At 42.4% G+C, this 12,355-nt stretch overlaps 2 protein-coding genes across 3 annotated transcripts; both read left to right on the top strand.

The window, feature by feature from the left end:
• The first annotated feature begins 1,214 nt into the window (after window positions 1-1,214).
• LOC124203121 (DNA-directed RNA polymerase II subunit RPB1-like) lies at window positions 1,215-3,503 on the top strand. The gene is made up of 3 exons (XM_046599710.1): window positions 1,215-1,367; window positions 1,434-1,485; window positions 1,797-3,503. The coding sequence occupies exons 1-3, from the start codon at window positions 1,350-1,352 to the stop codon at window positions 3,008-3,010; spliced, it is 1,284 nt and encodes a 427-aa protein (XP_046455666.1). The 5' UTR covers window positions 1,215-1,349; the 3' UTR covers window positions 3,011-3,503.
• Window positions 3,504-4,806: 1,303 nt separating this feature from the next.
• LOC124203122 (adhesive plaque matrix protein-like) lies at window positions 4,807-11,479 on the top strand. Of its 2 annotated transcripts, XM_046599712.1 has the most exons (7): window positions 4,827-5,023; window positions 5,175-5,257; window positions 5,403-5,581; window positions 9,191-9,815; window positions 9,909-9,975; window positions 10,064-10,228; window positions 10,343-11,479. In XM_046599712.1, the coding sequence occupies exons 4-7, from the start codon at window positions 9,798-9,800 to the stop codon at window positions 10,825-10,827; spliced, it is 735 nt and encodes a 244-aa protein (XP_046455668.1). In that variant the 5' UTR covers window positions 4,827-5,023; window positions 5,175-5,257; window positions 5,403-5,581; window positions 9,191-9,797; the 3' UTR covers window positions 10,828-11,479. The 2 variants fall into 2 exon arrangements, with proteins under 2 accessions (XP_046455667.1, XP_046455668.1); XM_046599711.1 differs by having other exon boundaries at window positions 4,807-5,023; window positions 10,064-11,479.
• Window positions 11,480-12,355: the final 876 nt, after the last annotated feature.

Raw genomic sequence — 12,355 nt, 5'->3', positions numbered from 1 at the left:
AATTATATTTTGTGGTTAAATGTAATCACAGCCATGTTTATAAGCCAAATATTGCATTGGCGCCTCGGGCGATTTTAGCGCGCAATTGAACTTTTTTATTAATCGCTCTCACGTGTGTTGCGCAATCGATTTCGGCTGTGTTGCTAATAGGACGACGAACTTGCGGTTCTATTTTTAGGGCGTGACAGATTCATGTTGGGTGTTACGTGTGTACATACGAAATGAGGAGAAAACGTGGCGGCGTAGCTCCTTATGGGTTTGTTGCCCCTCCGTACGTTTAGACCCAAAAATGTCACGGAGTGAAAGAAGAGAAAGAGAACCACCGAGCCGAGCTCGCATGTAGGGTGAAAGTGAAGGGGAACTGATGACTATGGATGGGTAGAGCCTTGTATTATTTCTTCTTCGTGTTATATTTGAATAAACCTCAAAGAAGCTAACGCACTCAAAGAAAAGTCGAGTTATCCGTTTTAGCCGAGTTTCTCACGTCAGACGATGCAACCAAAGAGATTTTTTCGGGTGTAAAAGAAATAAAAAGATGAGGCTCAATTCTCTTTTTGATTTCTAGGTCATCCGTTAGATCGCTTCTTTCTTTCAGAGAGAATTTTTTTTAAATTTGATTTTTTTTTTCCCCGGGAAATTCAAAATGAATTGGAAACAAATTTAAATTTTTTGGATTTTTTTTCTAGACACATATGGGCAGCACACATTTACCGAAAGGGTATTTTTTCTTTCTTTCTTTTCAAAATGGACCTGATTGTTAACTGTGGAAGGGGAAGACGAGCGACGGCTGGATGGCTTTCACCGCTCCTGGGCAAATTCAAAATGTGTCTGTGTGTGTGTGTGGTGGGGTGAGGTGGTTTTTTTTAAAAATAAAACGAGAGAAAGGAATAGATGGAAGAAGAGGAGGATACACAAAAAAAAAAAAAAAAGTGGGTGGAGATCTCCTCGGGATCGACTCACGACCGAGTCTCCAACATCTATTATAATACCGGCGTTCAGCTTTTACAGCTCTCCATATGGCCCAGCTAAAAGGGGGTTGGACTAATACTCCTCCTGGATGGGCTGGTGGTGGTGGTGGTGGTATGGTTGTTTTGTTTTCTTTCTCTTCCGGGCTCTCTTCCTTTCTCTTCAGCCCCTCCAACCACCACCACCTCCATAGGCACCACATTTTGGGTGGTGATGGGGGGGTTTGTTATTTTCTCGTAGACGTGTCACACTGGCGGCGGGACTATATAAGAACCGGCAGACGTTCCAGAAGAGCACAGACACACATCGTCACTTCTTCTCTAAAGAAGAAAAGAAAAGACAGCGGCTGATTTAAACCTAAAATTCCAAACGGATCAAAAATCATGGCCATCAGTCGATCTGTAAGTGAAAACATTTTCCCAGTGAAATTCAAAATTTTTATAATTTCATTTTTTTAAATTTTACAGGCTCTACTAGCCTTTTGTCTGGTGCTGGGCACTGTTCTGGCCGAACCCATTCGTAAGTTTTGAATTATAATTTGAACTTGAAAGAAATGTTTATTCGATTGAATTAGGCCTTTTTTTTTAAAATCGAGAATAAGAGAAAGTTTAATTTAATTTGTCTGGGTAAAAACCCAAAACCGGTTCGACTAGTTTTCCGGTGTAATCGACACTTACAGCCCGTTTAGCCTGGAGCTGTTCCAGTGTGATTTGTTTAGAGGCCACCTTTGTGTTTTAGACGCACACAAGTCGACTTGACCCACATTCCCGATTTTTCAACTTCTTTTTTTTCTCTTCTCTTATTCGATTTGACGCCAAACAATCAACCAGCGGATGGACATGGACACCATGGACACCACGACCACGGTCACGATCACGGACACGATCACGGGCACGATCACGGGCACGGCGGCGGTGCTCCCATTCACACCCCAGATGTAGGAGCTTCCGCTTACGGCGGACCGGTGGCCGTTCCGTCTTACGACGCCCAGCCGGCCCATCACGAGCAGCATCACCACCACGAGCAGCCAGCGGCTCCTTCTTACGATGCCCAGCAAGCCGTTCCTTCTTACGATGCCCAGCAAGCCGCTCCTTCTTATGATGCTCAACAAGCTGCTCCTTCTTATGACGCCCATCAAGCTGCTCCTTCTTACGATGCTGCTCCTCAGCAATCGTACGAAGCTCAGACCGCTCCTGCTTACAGCCCACCGGCTCCTGAATATTCAGCACCCGCTCCTCAGGCTTATGAGGCCCAGGCTGCTCCTTCTTATTCGCCACCGGCTCCCGACTACAGCCAACAGGCTCCTGCTTACTCTCCACCAGCTCCTCATCACGAAGCTCATGCCGCTCCTGCTTACGCTCCACCAGCTCCTGCCTATTCTCCACCAGCTCCTGCCTACTCTCCACCAGCTCCTGCTTATTCTCCACCAGCACCGGCTTACACCCAACAGGCTCCTGTCTACACCCCACCCGTCCAGTCCTACTCCCCACCCGTCCAGGCCTACAGCCCACCTGTTCAATCCTACTCGCCTCCAGCTCAATCCTACGGTGCCCCACAGCAATCTTATGGCGCCCCGAGACCCAGCTACGGAGCTCCTAAGGCCCCCAAGAAGCCCAAGTCCAGCTACGGACCTCCCCAGCAATCTTACGGAGCTCCTCAGCAGACTTACGGCGCCCCCATTCAATCTTACAGCCCACCCCAGCAGTCTTACGCTCCCCCTCAGCCCGCCTACTCGCCACCCCAGCAGTCTTATGCTCCACCCCAACCGGCTTATTCACCACCCCAACAGTCTTACGCACCACCCCAGCCGACTTACGCCGCTCCTCAGCCGTCGTACGGAGCTCCTAAGCCCAGTTACGGAGCCCCCAGGCCCAGCTACGGAGCTCCTAAGGCTCCTAAGAAGCCCAAGTCCAGCTACGGACCCCCTCAGCAATCTTACGGAGCTCCTCAGCCTCAGTATCATGCTCCGGCTCCTGCTTACTCGGCTCCTCAGCCCATCTACGCCCCACAGGCCCCACCTCAGCAACCCGGCTACGGCCGCTAAACATTACGTGAGTTCGCTGGCTGATTCACGCAATATTATCCCTCATCGTTTCATCTTCATTTTCTCATTCTGATATCCTTTTTTTCCCACCCACCCACCACCAGCCCTTCATCTATTTTCCGTCCGTTTTTCAGAATTTCACACAATTTCAAATTTCCCGCTCACTTCATCCCTCAAACTTCTCGACACGATAGTTCTTCGTTCATCATTCCCCATCATCTCGCAATACCAAAAACAGACTTTTATTCTTTTATTCTTTTTCTCTCTTCACTGGCTCCTAAATTTATTTCATTCTCTTTTCCTCGACAATTTCATTTCAAAAAGACACTCCATTTTTGATTGAAATGTTTTTTTTTCATTCCAATATTGTCAGACGATGTGATCACATCCGCTCACTTTGAATATTGCCTCAAACTCACCTCTTTTTTGTATTATCTTCAAAGACCCGAAATGGCGGGAAAAAAATATCAAATAAAAACTTTACAATTGTTAATAATTCGATTGATTTATTTCATTCATAAACAAAATCGGCAGTCAATGATTATTACGCTAGGCTCCATTACGTAATAATAGTCATAAAAATTGAATAATAAAAAACGACACATTTGTTGTCTGAGAGCCTGAAGGTAAACCAGCCCATTCCATTCAACTTTTTCAGTGATTCAACCAATTATTTGATTTTTGAAAAAATGGGGTTATGTCTATACCAGCTAGATAGTATGCAAATGAGTAAAAACATTTGTTTGACTTTTGCCTGTAATTTTTCATCGATTTGTTTTTCTTTTTCTTTCTTTTTTAGAAAGTTAATAACCACATTCTTTAGTAGCGGCCAGTCCTTTTAGTGACGTCAAATGGGACCCAGAGTGGACTGGACTGGACATTCATTCATAGCTCGTTCTGTTTTATTTTTATTATAGGTGGTCCAATAGTCTGGCGGACGTGATCCGACCTACCGCCAAACGATGGACGTTCGTGAGTAGAGCGTCGCGTCCATGTTCAAGTTTGAAGTTGTTGTTGTTGCCTTTCTAGAGAGATAGTTTTTTTCCAGGCTACCGTCTGGATCATGGAAAAGTTGAACTCTCTCATCGAGCCGCTCTCGAGAGTTTCACCTGGGCCAAAACTGAAGGTTAAATGAAATGAAGGTTTCCAACTATACGCCCACGGGGGGGCTCCTACGTAGTATACGCCATTTCTCCGCGTCTAACAAAAGAATTGAATTGGTGCCTCCAATTATTATTATTATGCTGCATACAGAATAAATTGAAGGTGTGCATGAATAGGCTGCGTTGTCAAGCTGAGACCCGGGAAATTCAAAAAAATAAACGGGGGGAATTTCCATTGACTTGAGATTTTTGCTTTCCTTTTTTTAGACCGTCTGAGTATTACATTGCGATGATTGGAGGGACCCTGGAGGTGTACAATGAACGAGTCTGGGTCACGAAAAACTTGTTACGTCGTTTTGACTGTACGACGGACGCAGCAGTTCAGCAGGTTCCTTTTCAATAACTCTCGATGTTTTCCTCTTTGCTTCCAAGAGGGTCCTGGGGGGTTTTATTTTGGAGGTCTAAAAGTAATTAACTATGGATTTCGTGGTAAATTTTTAGTTTTATCTAAGGGGCTGTAACGATTATTTAATGAGACGAATTATTTGATAATGAAATTATTCCGATTCGTTTAGCGGATGTCGAGCCCAGATGAGAAAACCGATTTGGTCGTTTTGAGCCATTTGAATTTAGCGGGGGGGGGGGGTCGATTTTTAACAATTTCTATCGATATCTTAAGCTAATTGTAACATTAGTGTCGTCTGCTTTAGTTTTGTTTACACAAGCTTCGAAAAAGAGACGAAGTTTAAGATGTTTAAAGATTAAAAGATATAGAAAATTGAATGTATTGAAACGTACGTGGCTGTACGAAAAATAGCAGAACAAATAAAATTACCAAAATGTGGACCTCGTGTCAACTCTCGTCTCATTATAGAATCGCCTAATACACACTCCATGCTGTTCATAGCAGGTAAATTGAACTAAGAATATGAATGGAATGATTTTAACATGGGCCAAATGTGTGAAATGTTAGTTCCCAACTAGCATTAGTCCTGTAAGCCCCATGTCCACTTGCATGGCAGTTCATTTGCACTATGTAACCTTTTTCATCCTTCGTGCAGATTCCAGGCCTGAGCCAGCCTCAAGATATGCATGTTTTTTGTATGCCTTTATTGAACTGTCATCATCCAGTATCATCACTTAGGTAATGATTTTCAATACTTTCATTCCTGTGACCTTAAATTTCCTGTTTATTAACAATAGGGTTTACCCGCTGTCTCATTTCAAACTTTTCCTTTGTTGTTTCTTCAAACATTTTTCGGAACCCATTTTTTATTTTTCATTTACAGCATCCCATTTGATGGGAGAAATATCCCTTTCTTTAAATGTCCTCGTGTACCCCATGTAATTGTGGGTGTATTTCACGTGGACGCCCTTTTTCTTATTCCGTCTGGTGGATTCAACTCGTCAGCGGATGGATGGATCACCCGGTGAATGCCTGGCCTTCGGTGAATTCCCAGGCTTAAAGGTAGGACAAATGTATCCCCATTCTTCCTTTTGGACTAATTGGTGGCGTTGATTGTATAAATCGTGACGTAGTATACGATTACTCCTGAGCTATGCGGTTGACTGCACAACTGTATTCTCTCGCCGTCTTTATTCATTCAGTCAGGGTTTTATTTGAATTAACTCGTTTGCAGAACGACTGCAGATCAGACCCTGTTTTGTACCTCACGATTATATCTCTGTGGGTAAATTATAAAATTCGGAAAATACTTAAACTTTACACACTTCAAGCAAAGTGCAAAGTCTTTTTCAAAGTGCAAAGATTTTCACGCTATTTATGGGATCAAATTTTAGGCATAAAGTCGATTGATTGTTGATTATTTACGAGTTGAATTCCTTAAAAGGTTTCAAATAATTTCAAATTGTTACTGACCCATAAAACAGCCGCCAACTCGTTGGATTCACCCGACCCGAGAAAGAAGAGAACGTGAAGAATTCGTGAATTGCGATAACAATTATCGGATGATGCAATAGCTGCAGGCCGTGAGCAATTAGACTCCATCATCATAAAAAAAAAACGAGGCGTATTGTACACGTATATGCATATATGCTCCGTCTCTTTTTGCATAAATTAATTGTTTAATAATAATCCGCACTCTCACTTATTGTGTTGCGATGAGAGGCGAGTGAGCGGATGGAATTCCATTTCTCTTTCTTTCTTTCGTTGGGTAATCTCGCAGGTGGCCCTTTGAAAAAAAAATTAAAAATTAAAAATCCTCCGGCCAACAACTATTCATAAGAAGCCAAAAAATGTAACTATAGCAACTGGCTGCCGCTGTTTGTATACCGAATAATCAAAACGGCCAGGAATTGTATACGAGATACTGTGTGTGTGTAAGTTGCCCTTCTAATTTATGTGTCAAACCACTTTCGCTCTCGTCTGTCTATGCAGATTTACTCAATGGCATGAGCAAGCTGTCCCTTTTTGCACGGGTATCGACAGGTCGTACTAAAAATTTAAAAATCTATCCACCCGATTATGTCTAATAATTTTAATCAAATATTTTTCCTCCCCCCCCAAAAAAAGTTCCTTTATACCGAATCGTCTCTCTGGTTAATACATTTCGAAACGGTGTAAGAAAAAATATGTAATTAAAAATGACCTCGATGAAAAAGAAAAAAGAACCGGTTTCATTTTCTCCTGGTGTTGAATTGGAAGTTCAATGATGTAGACGGGCAATAACCGTATACGGGTCGTTAGAGAAGGGATGTGGAATGCCCCATCGTAATAAATACCTACCCGGAATGAAAAACAAAAACGAAAGTGAAAAAAATAAAAGAAAAAAGAAAAGAAGTTGTTAACCTGTTGGGGGGGTTTTGATACTTTCGTTATTTTTTTTTTCACTCTGCTGTCCATCCGCTATGTTAAAATTAATTTTCCCGATGATGTGCATTTACGCAACTGTATGGCACCGGTCAAACAGGTCTCTACTGCTCGAATCAAAACGTAAAATCGAAACAAAACGGCGAACTTTCTTTCAGCCATCAGCGAAATGTTGGAAGAAGAAGAAAAAACGGGAGTCTAGAAAGAGTTTCACAAAGCGACGATGGATGGTGAACCCGACGCCAATAATCAGCTGACGCAATGCCAATAGTAGTCTGGATAACACACGTATGGATTTCCATCGTGAAATAATCATCGGCCACTCTCACTCTCTCTCGGTTCTAGTGAAACGTTCAATTTAGAAAATGGCGAATAGGATATTGCATCATTTAAATGTAGGTTAGATTTGGACGGATACCGGTATCATTACAATGAAGACCGGAGAGTCTGATGCGAACTCCTAAACCCCCAGGGGCTCTTGTAAATGGTTTGCGGTGTCTGGATCACGATGTCAAAGAAAGAATCAGACGATCGAAAAAGGTAATAATTGCGTTCAAACGAAATCGAAAGTGAAAATGATTTGTGAAGAAACCAACACACCGTGAACCTGATTATTTCATTTTGAAGCATTCTGGTTCTATATTGAATGGCGATAATAAAAACCCTAAAATCTTTCTAAAAAGGGAATTTTTGAACGAGTTTTCCAGCAGCGTCCTGTTAAGAGAGAAATATGGCACAGTGTTAAACTACTCGATTGTTGGCCAATTGGCCATGACGTTGAAATCACGAGTCTATACAACGGGGGGGAATGGATGACGAATTCGCATGAAAATAAAAAAATAAAAGTTTCCCAGAAAAAAGAATTTCCCTTTTTAAACGTGATCCGGTCATTACACCATTTATCTACCAACAGACTCGTGTGTACCGTGTGTGTGTGTGTGATATTCGCCATACATCCGAGAGATATACCAAGACAACGATCTCTCTCTCTCCCGCAATTGAATGAACAATTGTTATATTATATACCTGTACCGATGTTTTATTATATACTGTTGGCTGCTGGCCCTGGCTATATGCACTGTTGGACTTGGGAAAAAAAAGGAAAATAACTGGTTCGTTCGTTCACGTTTGACCGGTATATATGTATTCAAAGATGGATTATGATTATTATAAATGCTACTCACTGCAAAACGAAAGAGAGGGACCGTGTCAAGGTCTACCGGCAGGACCAGCGCAATTTCTATTTTCTCTTGAACGTGAAACACAACTCACACACACGGCCGGCCGTCGTCGTCGTCCGCTTATCCAAAGAGTCGGTATCAACATCCACTCCCGCCGTACCGGATTCGAACCGGATCCGCTTCCGAACCATATCTAGATGTATACGTGATAGACTCTCTCTATTTTGATTCTATATAATACCTTTTAAGTCCAAATTTTGTCGATACTGGATAGAAGACCTTTCTCTTTCTAGAGCTCAGATGAGACGGGATTTTGACGTGATGATTGTCAGGGCTGTCGAATGTTGTCCGTGAAAAAAGACGAACGTACAGGGCTATCTGGTTAATTTGGTTAAAGTCTCTGGCGAATATAGAGAATTCTTGAACTGAGAGAAAGGGAAACAAGAGGTAAAAAGGGAGAGCGCGTGTTACGTGATGGAAATAGTGTTTGATACAGTCTGCGTATTTACTAGCTTAAGTAGCAGCAGAGACAGACAAAAATAATTTTAGAATTGATGCCGACAAGAAAGCGATTTGCTGCTGGACTTGAGTGAGAGTCTTAACAATCCTTGACACGCCCTTCCGTTTGTCCGTTGATGACGTTCACCCGTGATTATATAGACTCCGTATAATCACGTGGGCACACAATCAAACACGACATTTACTATCTTCTTCACTCCATAAAATTTTCACCTAGCCAAATTTGATGATTAAAAATTATAAAAGTAAATTCAAAAGTCACACAGAAATTCAGTTCAACATCGATATAACCCGCCAATTTTGAATGTTACCCCATATCAGCCAAAACTTTATTTTTAATTGAAGCCAATAAAATTAATTTTTTAATTATTTTGTTAGAAATTAATTTATAATTATTAAAATAGATTCAAATTAATTTTCAAATTCAAAATGGAGCCAATCGAAATTTGTTTTAAAATATTTTGTTGAAATTTGATTAAAATTATTAAAATGATTAGAATTAATTTTCAAATTCAAAATGAAGCCAATTGCATTTTTTTCCTTCTAGATAACGAATTAATCCAACCATGTGTGTGTTCCCAGCCAGAGGATTGCGGGTCGCTGCCCGTCGTGCGGTAGGGCATATCGGCTGAACTGCTGGGAAACGTGATTCGGGACTAGCGGGGTCTCCGTGATGGGGCGCGTGTACCTTAAGAGAGAGAGAGAGAGCGCGACCCGTCGTCCTTGGATCTGGCAGCAGGTGAATGGCACAAGTTCTTGCCTTTAGCAGACAGCACAGCCGAGCAGCAGCAGCAGCAGCTATGGAGCAAGAAGCGGAAAGTGTTCCACTTTTTTATTTTCCCCTCCCCGATGGATGCTCGCCGACCCCGGCTGCAACATCCAGTGTGACAGGGCTCTTGGCACATTCACCTGACCCAAACCTATACACGTACACCTATCTCTACCATACGCTGGTGGCTGTTTTTTTTTTAATCCGCCTCCCTCCTCCTTTCATTTTCCTTTCGCATTTCTAATCGGCCCAGCACATTGGTATATAAAGCCTTGGCAGTGACTCCTTCAATCATCGAACAGACCAGCAACGGATACAGTCATCAGCTTCAACAGCTCCAGTCAAATAAAAATCTACTCTCAAAAACCAATTCTACCGAGCGAAAATGGCAGCCAAGTTCTCCGTAAGAAAAATACTGCCGACAGTGCAAAACAACTAACCGACGAATTCTTTCAAGTGTGCACAATTGATTTTAATTGATTTTCTTTTGACACAGGTTCTCCTGGTCGTCTCCATGTTTGTAGCGGTCTCCATGGCCGGAGGAAAGAAGGGTGGAAGCAGCTGTAAGGATTTGACCTCCGTCGTCCGGAAGGAATTGAATAATTGAAACAACTTTTAATGATTTTTGCACACATTCATTTTTTTTTACAGATGGCGATTACAGCGCTAGCTATGCTCCATCCTACCCTTCTTACCCTTCTTACTCTGCTCCCTCTTACGCTGCTCCCTCTTACGCTGCTCCTTCTTACGCTGCTCCTTCTTACGCTGTTCCGTCTTATTCAGCTCCTGCTTATCCAGCTCCTGCTTACTCTTCCGGTAAATCTAGCGGTGGCAAGAAGCGCAAGGGGGGCTTAAAGAGATTGTTCAAGGCCATCAAGGGCAGTGATCTTGACTTTGATGCTCTTTTTAACACACTCGCTTCTCTATCAGGAGACTATTCCGGTGGTTCTTCTTATGCCGCTCCTTCTTATGCCGCTCCTTCCTACGCCGCTCCTTCATACGGCGGTGGCAAGAAAGGAGGCAAGAAGGGAGGTAACCACTACGCCGCCCCAGCACCCTACGTCGCTCCAGTCTACTCCGCACCGGCCTACTCCGCACCAGCCTACTCCGCACCAGCCTACTCCGCACCGGCCTACCACGCTCCGACCTACGCCGCTCCGGCCTACCACGCTCCGGCCTACGCTCCATCTTACGGCGGTGGCAAGAAAGGAGGCAAGAAGGGAGGCAGCCAATACTCCGTTTCCTACGCTCCTACCTACGTCCCATCTTACCAGGCTCCTACTTACCACGCTCCTTCTTACCCCGCTCCTTCTTACCACGCTCCATCTTACCCCGCCCCATCTTACTCCGCCCCATCTTACTCCGCTCCAGCCTACGAGGCTTCATCTTACTCCGCTCCGGCTCCTGCTTATTAGAAAAACCAAAAAGTATTTTCTAATTTTTACCACCAAAAGTTGTTTGTTTTCACCCAACAGCGGAGAAATCAAAATAAGGAGTCGGTATTTTAATTCAGACGCAAAAAGGAAATGAGATTAGCTTGATGGTGACTCCTTTTTGATTCAATTCTTCTACTCAGAGATATATCTCGTCATCGGATCTAGCCCGATGACAGTTTATATAATAGGATTTATCTTGATATTATCATTCTATGCCAATACTTAATCCAACTTTATATTCTCTTTTTACAATGTCACTTTAGCCGATTTGATTCTTACAGCTCCTCCACCTTCCCACTCATTATCTGACACAGATACTTGGTAGTCAACCATTCTTCATGAGTGTACATATTTAAAATTTTCTGACTTCATCTCGCTCAACCAAACAAAGGAAAAGAAAATATTATTTGCCTTCGCAGACTGTTTTTCCAATATCAAAAGTAGAGTTATATCACTTTCCCCCTATCAAATCCTGCCTAAAATATTTTCCATTTCACAAAAGACACTATTTTACAGAATGTTTTATATACTTGTGTATTTCGATGCCAATTTCGAATGACATTTATATTGAATTGCCAAATATATTTCTTCGGGGCTTGTGCGATTGTCACAGTCTTAGCACAAAAAATTACCTCGCCTATTTGTTATTTCATTTTTATTTTTATTTATTTCTGAAGAAGAAGAAGAAAAACGAGTTCTGATTATCATATAACCCATTTCTTACACGGCTGAGCGGATCAGTCGACTTTCATGTTCAAAAGTCTGGATTGCAGCAACAAAACATTTTGCGTGTTGTAATTCCTTTTGACAATGGCGGCAAATTCAAACCTGTCTGTAACAAAAATGCGAGAAGGGATTGGCTTCCATCTCCAGCCCAGACATGGGCAGACACACACCAGTCACATCGCAAAGGTGAACCGTACATAGAAAGTGAAATTGCCCGTTCGAGGGGTTATTGCCTTATCGGCCAACTGGCCAAATTCGTCGGTCTGTTTTTAGACGGTCAGCGCATATTCAAGCGAATTTCTCTATATGCTGTCAGGACGAAATAAAAGGCGGGGGGAAACAAAAAAAAATTATTCAGACACTTTTTGAATGCGTAATGCTATTATTTAAAAAAAAAAACGGGAATTCAAAAAGAAACACCCAGTGAATTTTGTTATACATTCCGCGCCGACTATAGCTGCGCATGCACGACGCTAGCTTTTTGGCAGTGATTGATAATATCAACTGGTGAAAAAAAAAATCTAAATGTTTTCTAGTTTTTTTTATTCGAAACATTTTCGGTTGGCGTTTGTTGTTGTTGTTAGAAAGTTGTTGAAGCTCAAACACGAACTTGGGCTATCCAACACTAGATGGAGGCTTCATTTGGTCAAATATTTTTCCAAAGCCCGGAGGCAAATTTAGCGCACCTGTTCTCGTAATTGTTAAAAAAAAACATATTAACGGACAAACTTGTTGGAATGACGAGATAAACTATAGAACCAGTCGAGCGTTGCTCGGTGAC

The sequence above is a fragment of the Daphnia pulex genome, chromosome 9, assembly GCF_021134715.1.
Source record: "Daphnia pulex isolate KAP4 chromosome 9, ASM2113471v1".
NCBI lineage: Eukaryota > Metazoa > Arthropoda > Branchiopoda > Diplostraca > Daphniidae > Daphnia > Daphnia pulex.
This window is presented reverse-complemented; position numbering and strand designations above follow the sequence as displayed.

Excerpts from the sequence above, each read along its gene's own strand:
- LOC124203121 (XM_046599710.1), top strand. Across the intron at positions 1,486-1,796 it reads TGTTCTGGCCGAACCCATTC|CGGATGGACATGGACACCAT; the intron begins GTAAGTTTTGAA and ends ACAATCAACCAG.
- LOC124203122 (XM_046599711.1), top strand. Across the intron at positions 9,976-10,063 it reads AAAGAAGGGTGGAAGCAGCT|ATGGCGATTACAGCGCTAGC; the intron begins GTAAGGATTTGA and ends TTTTTTTTACAG.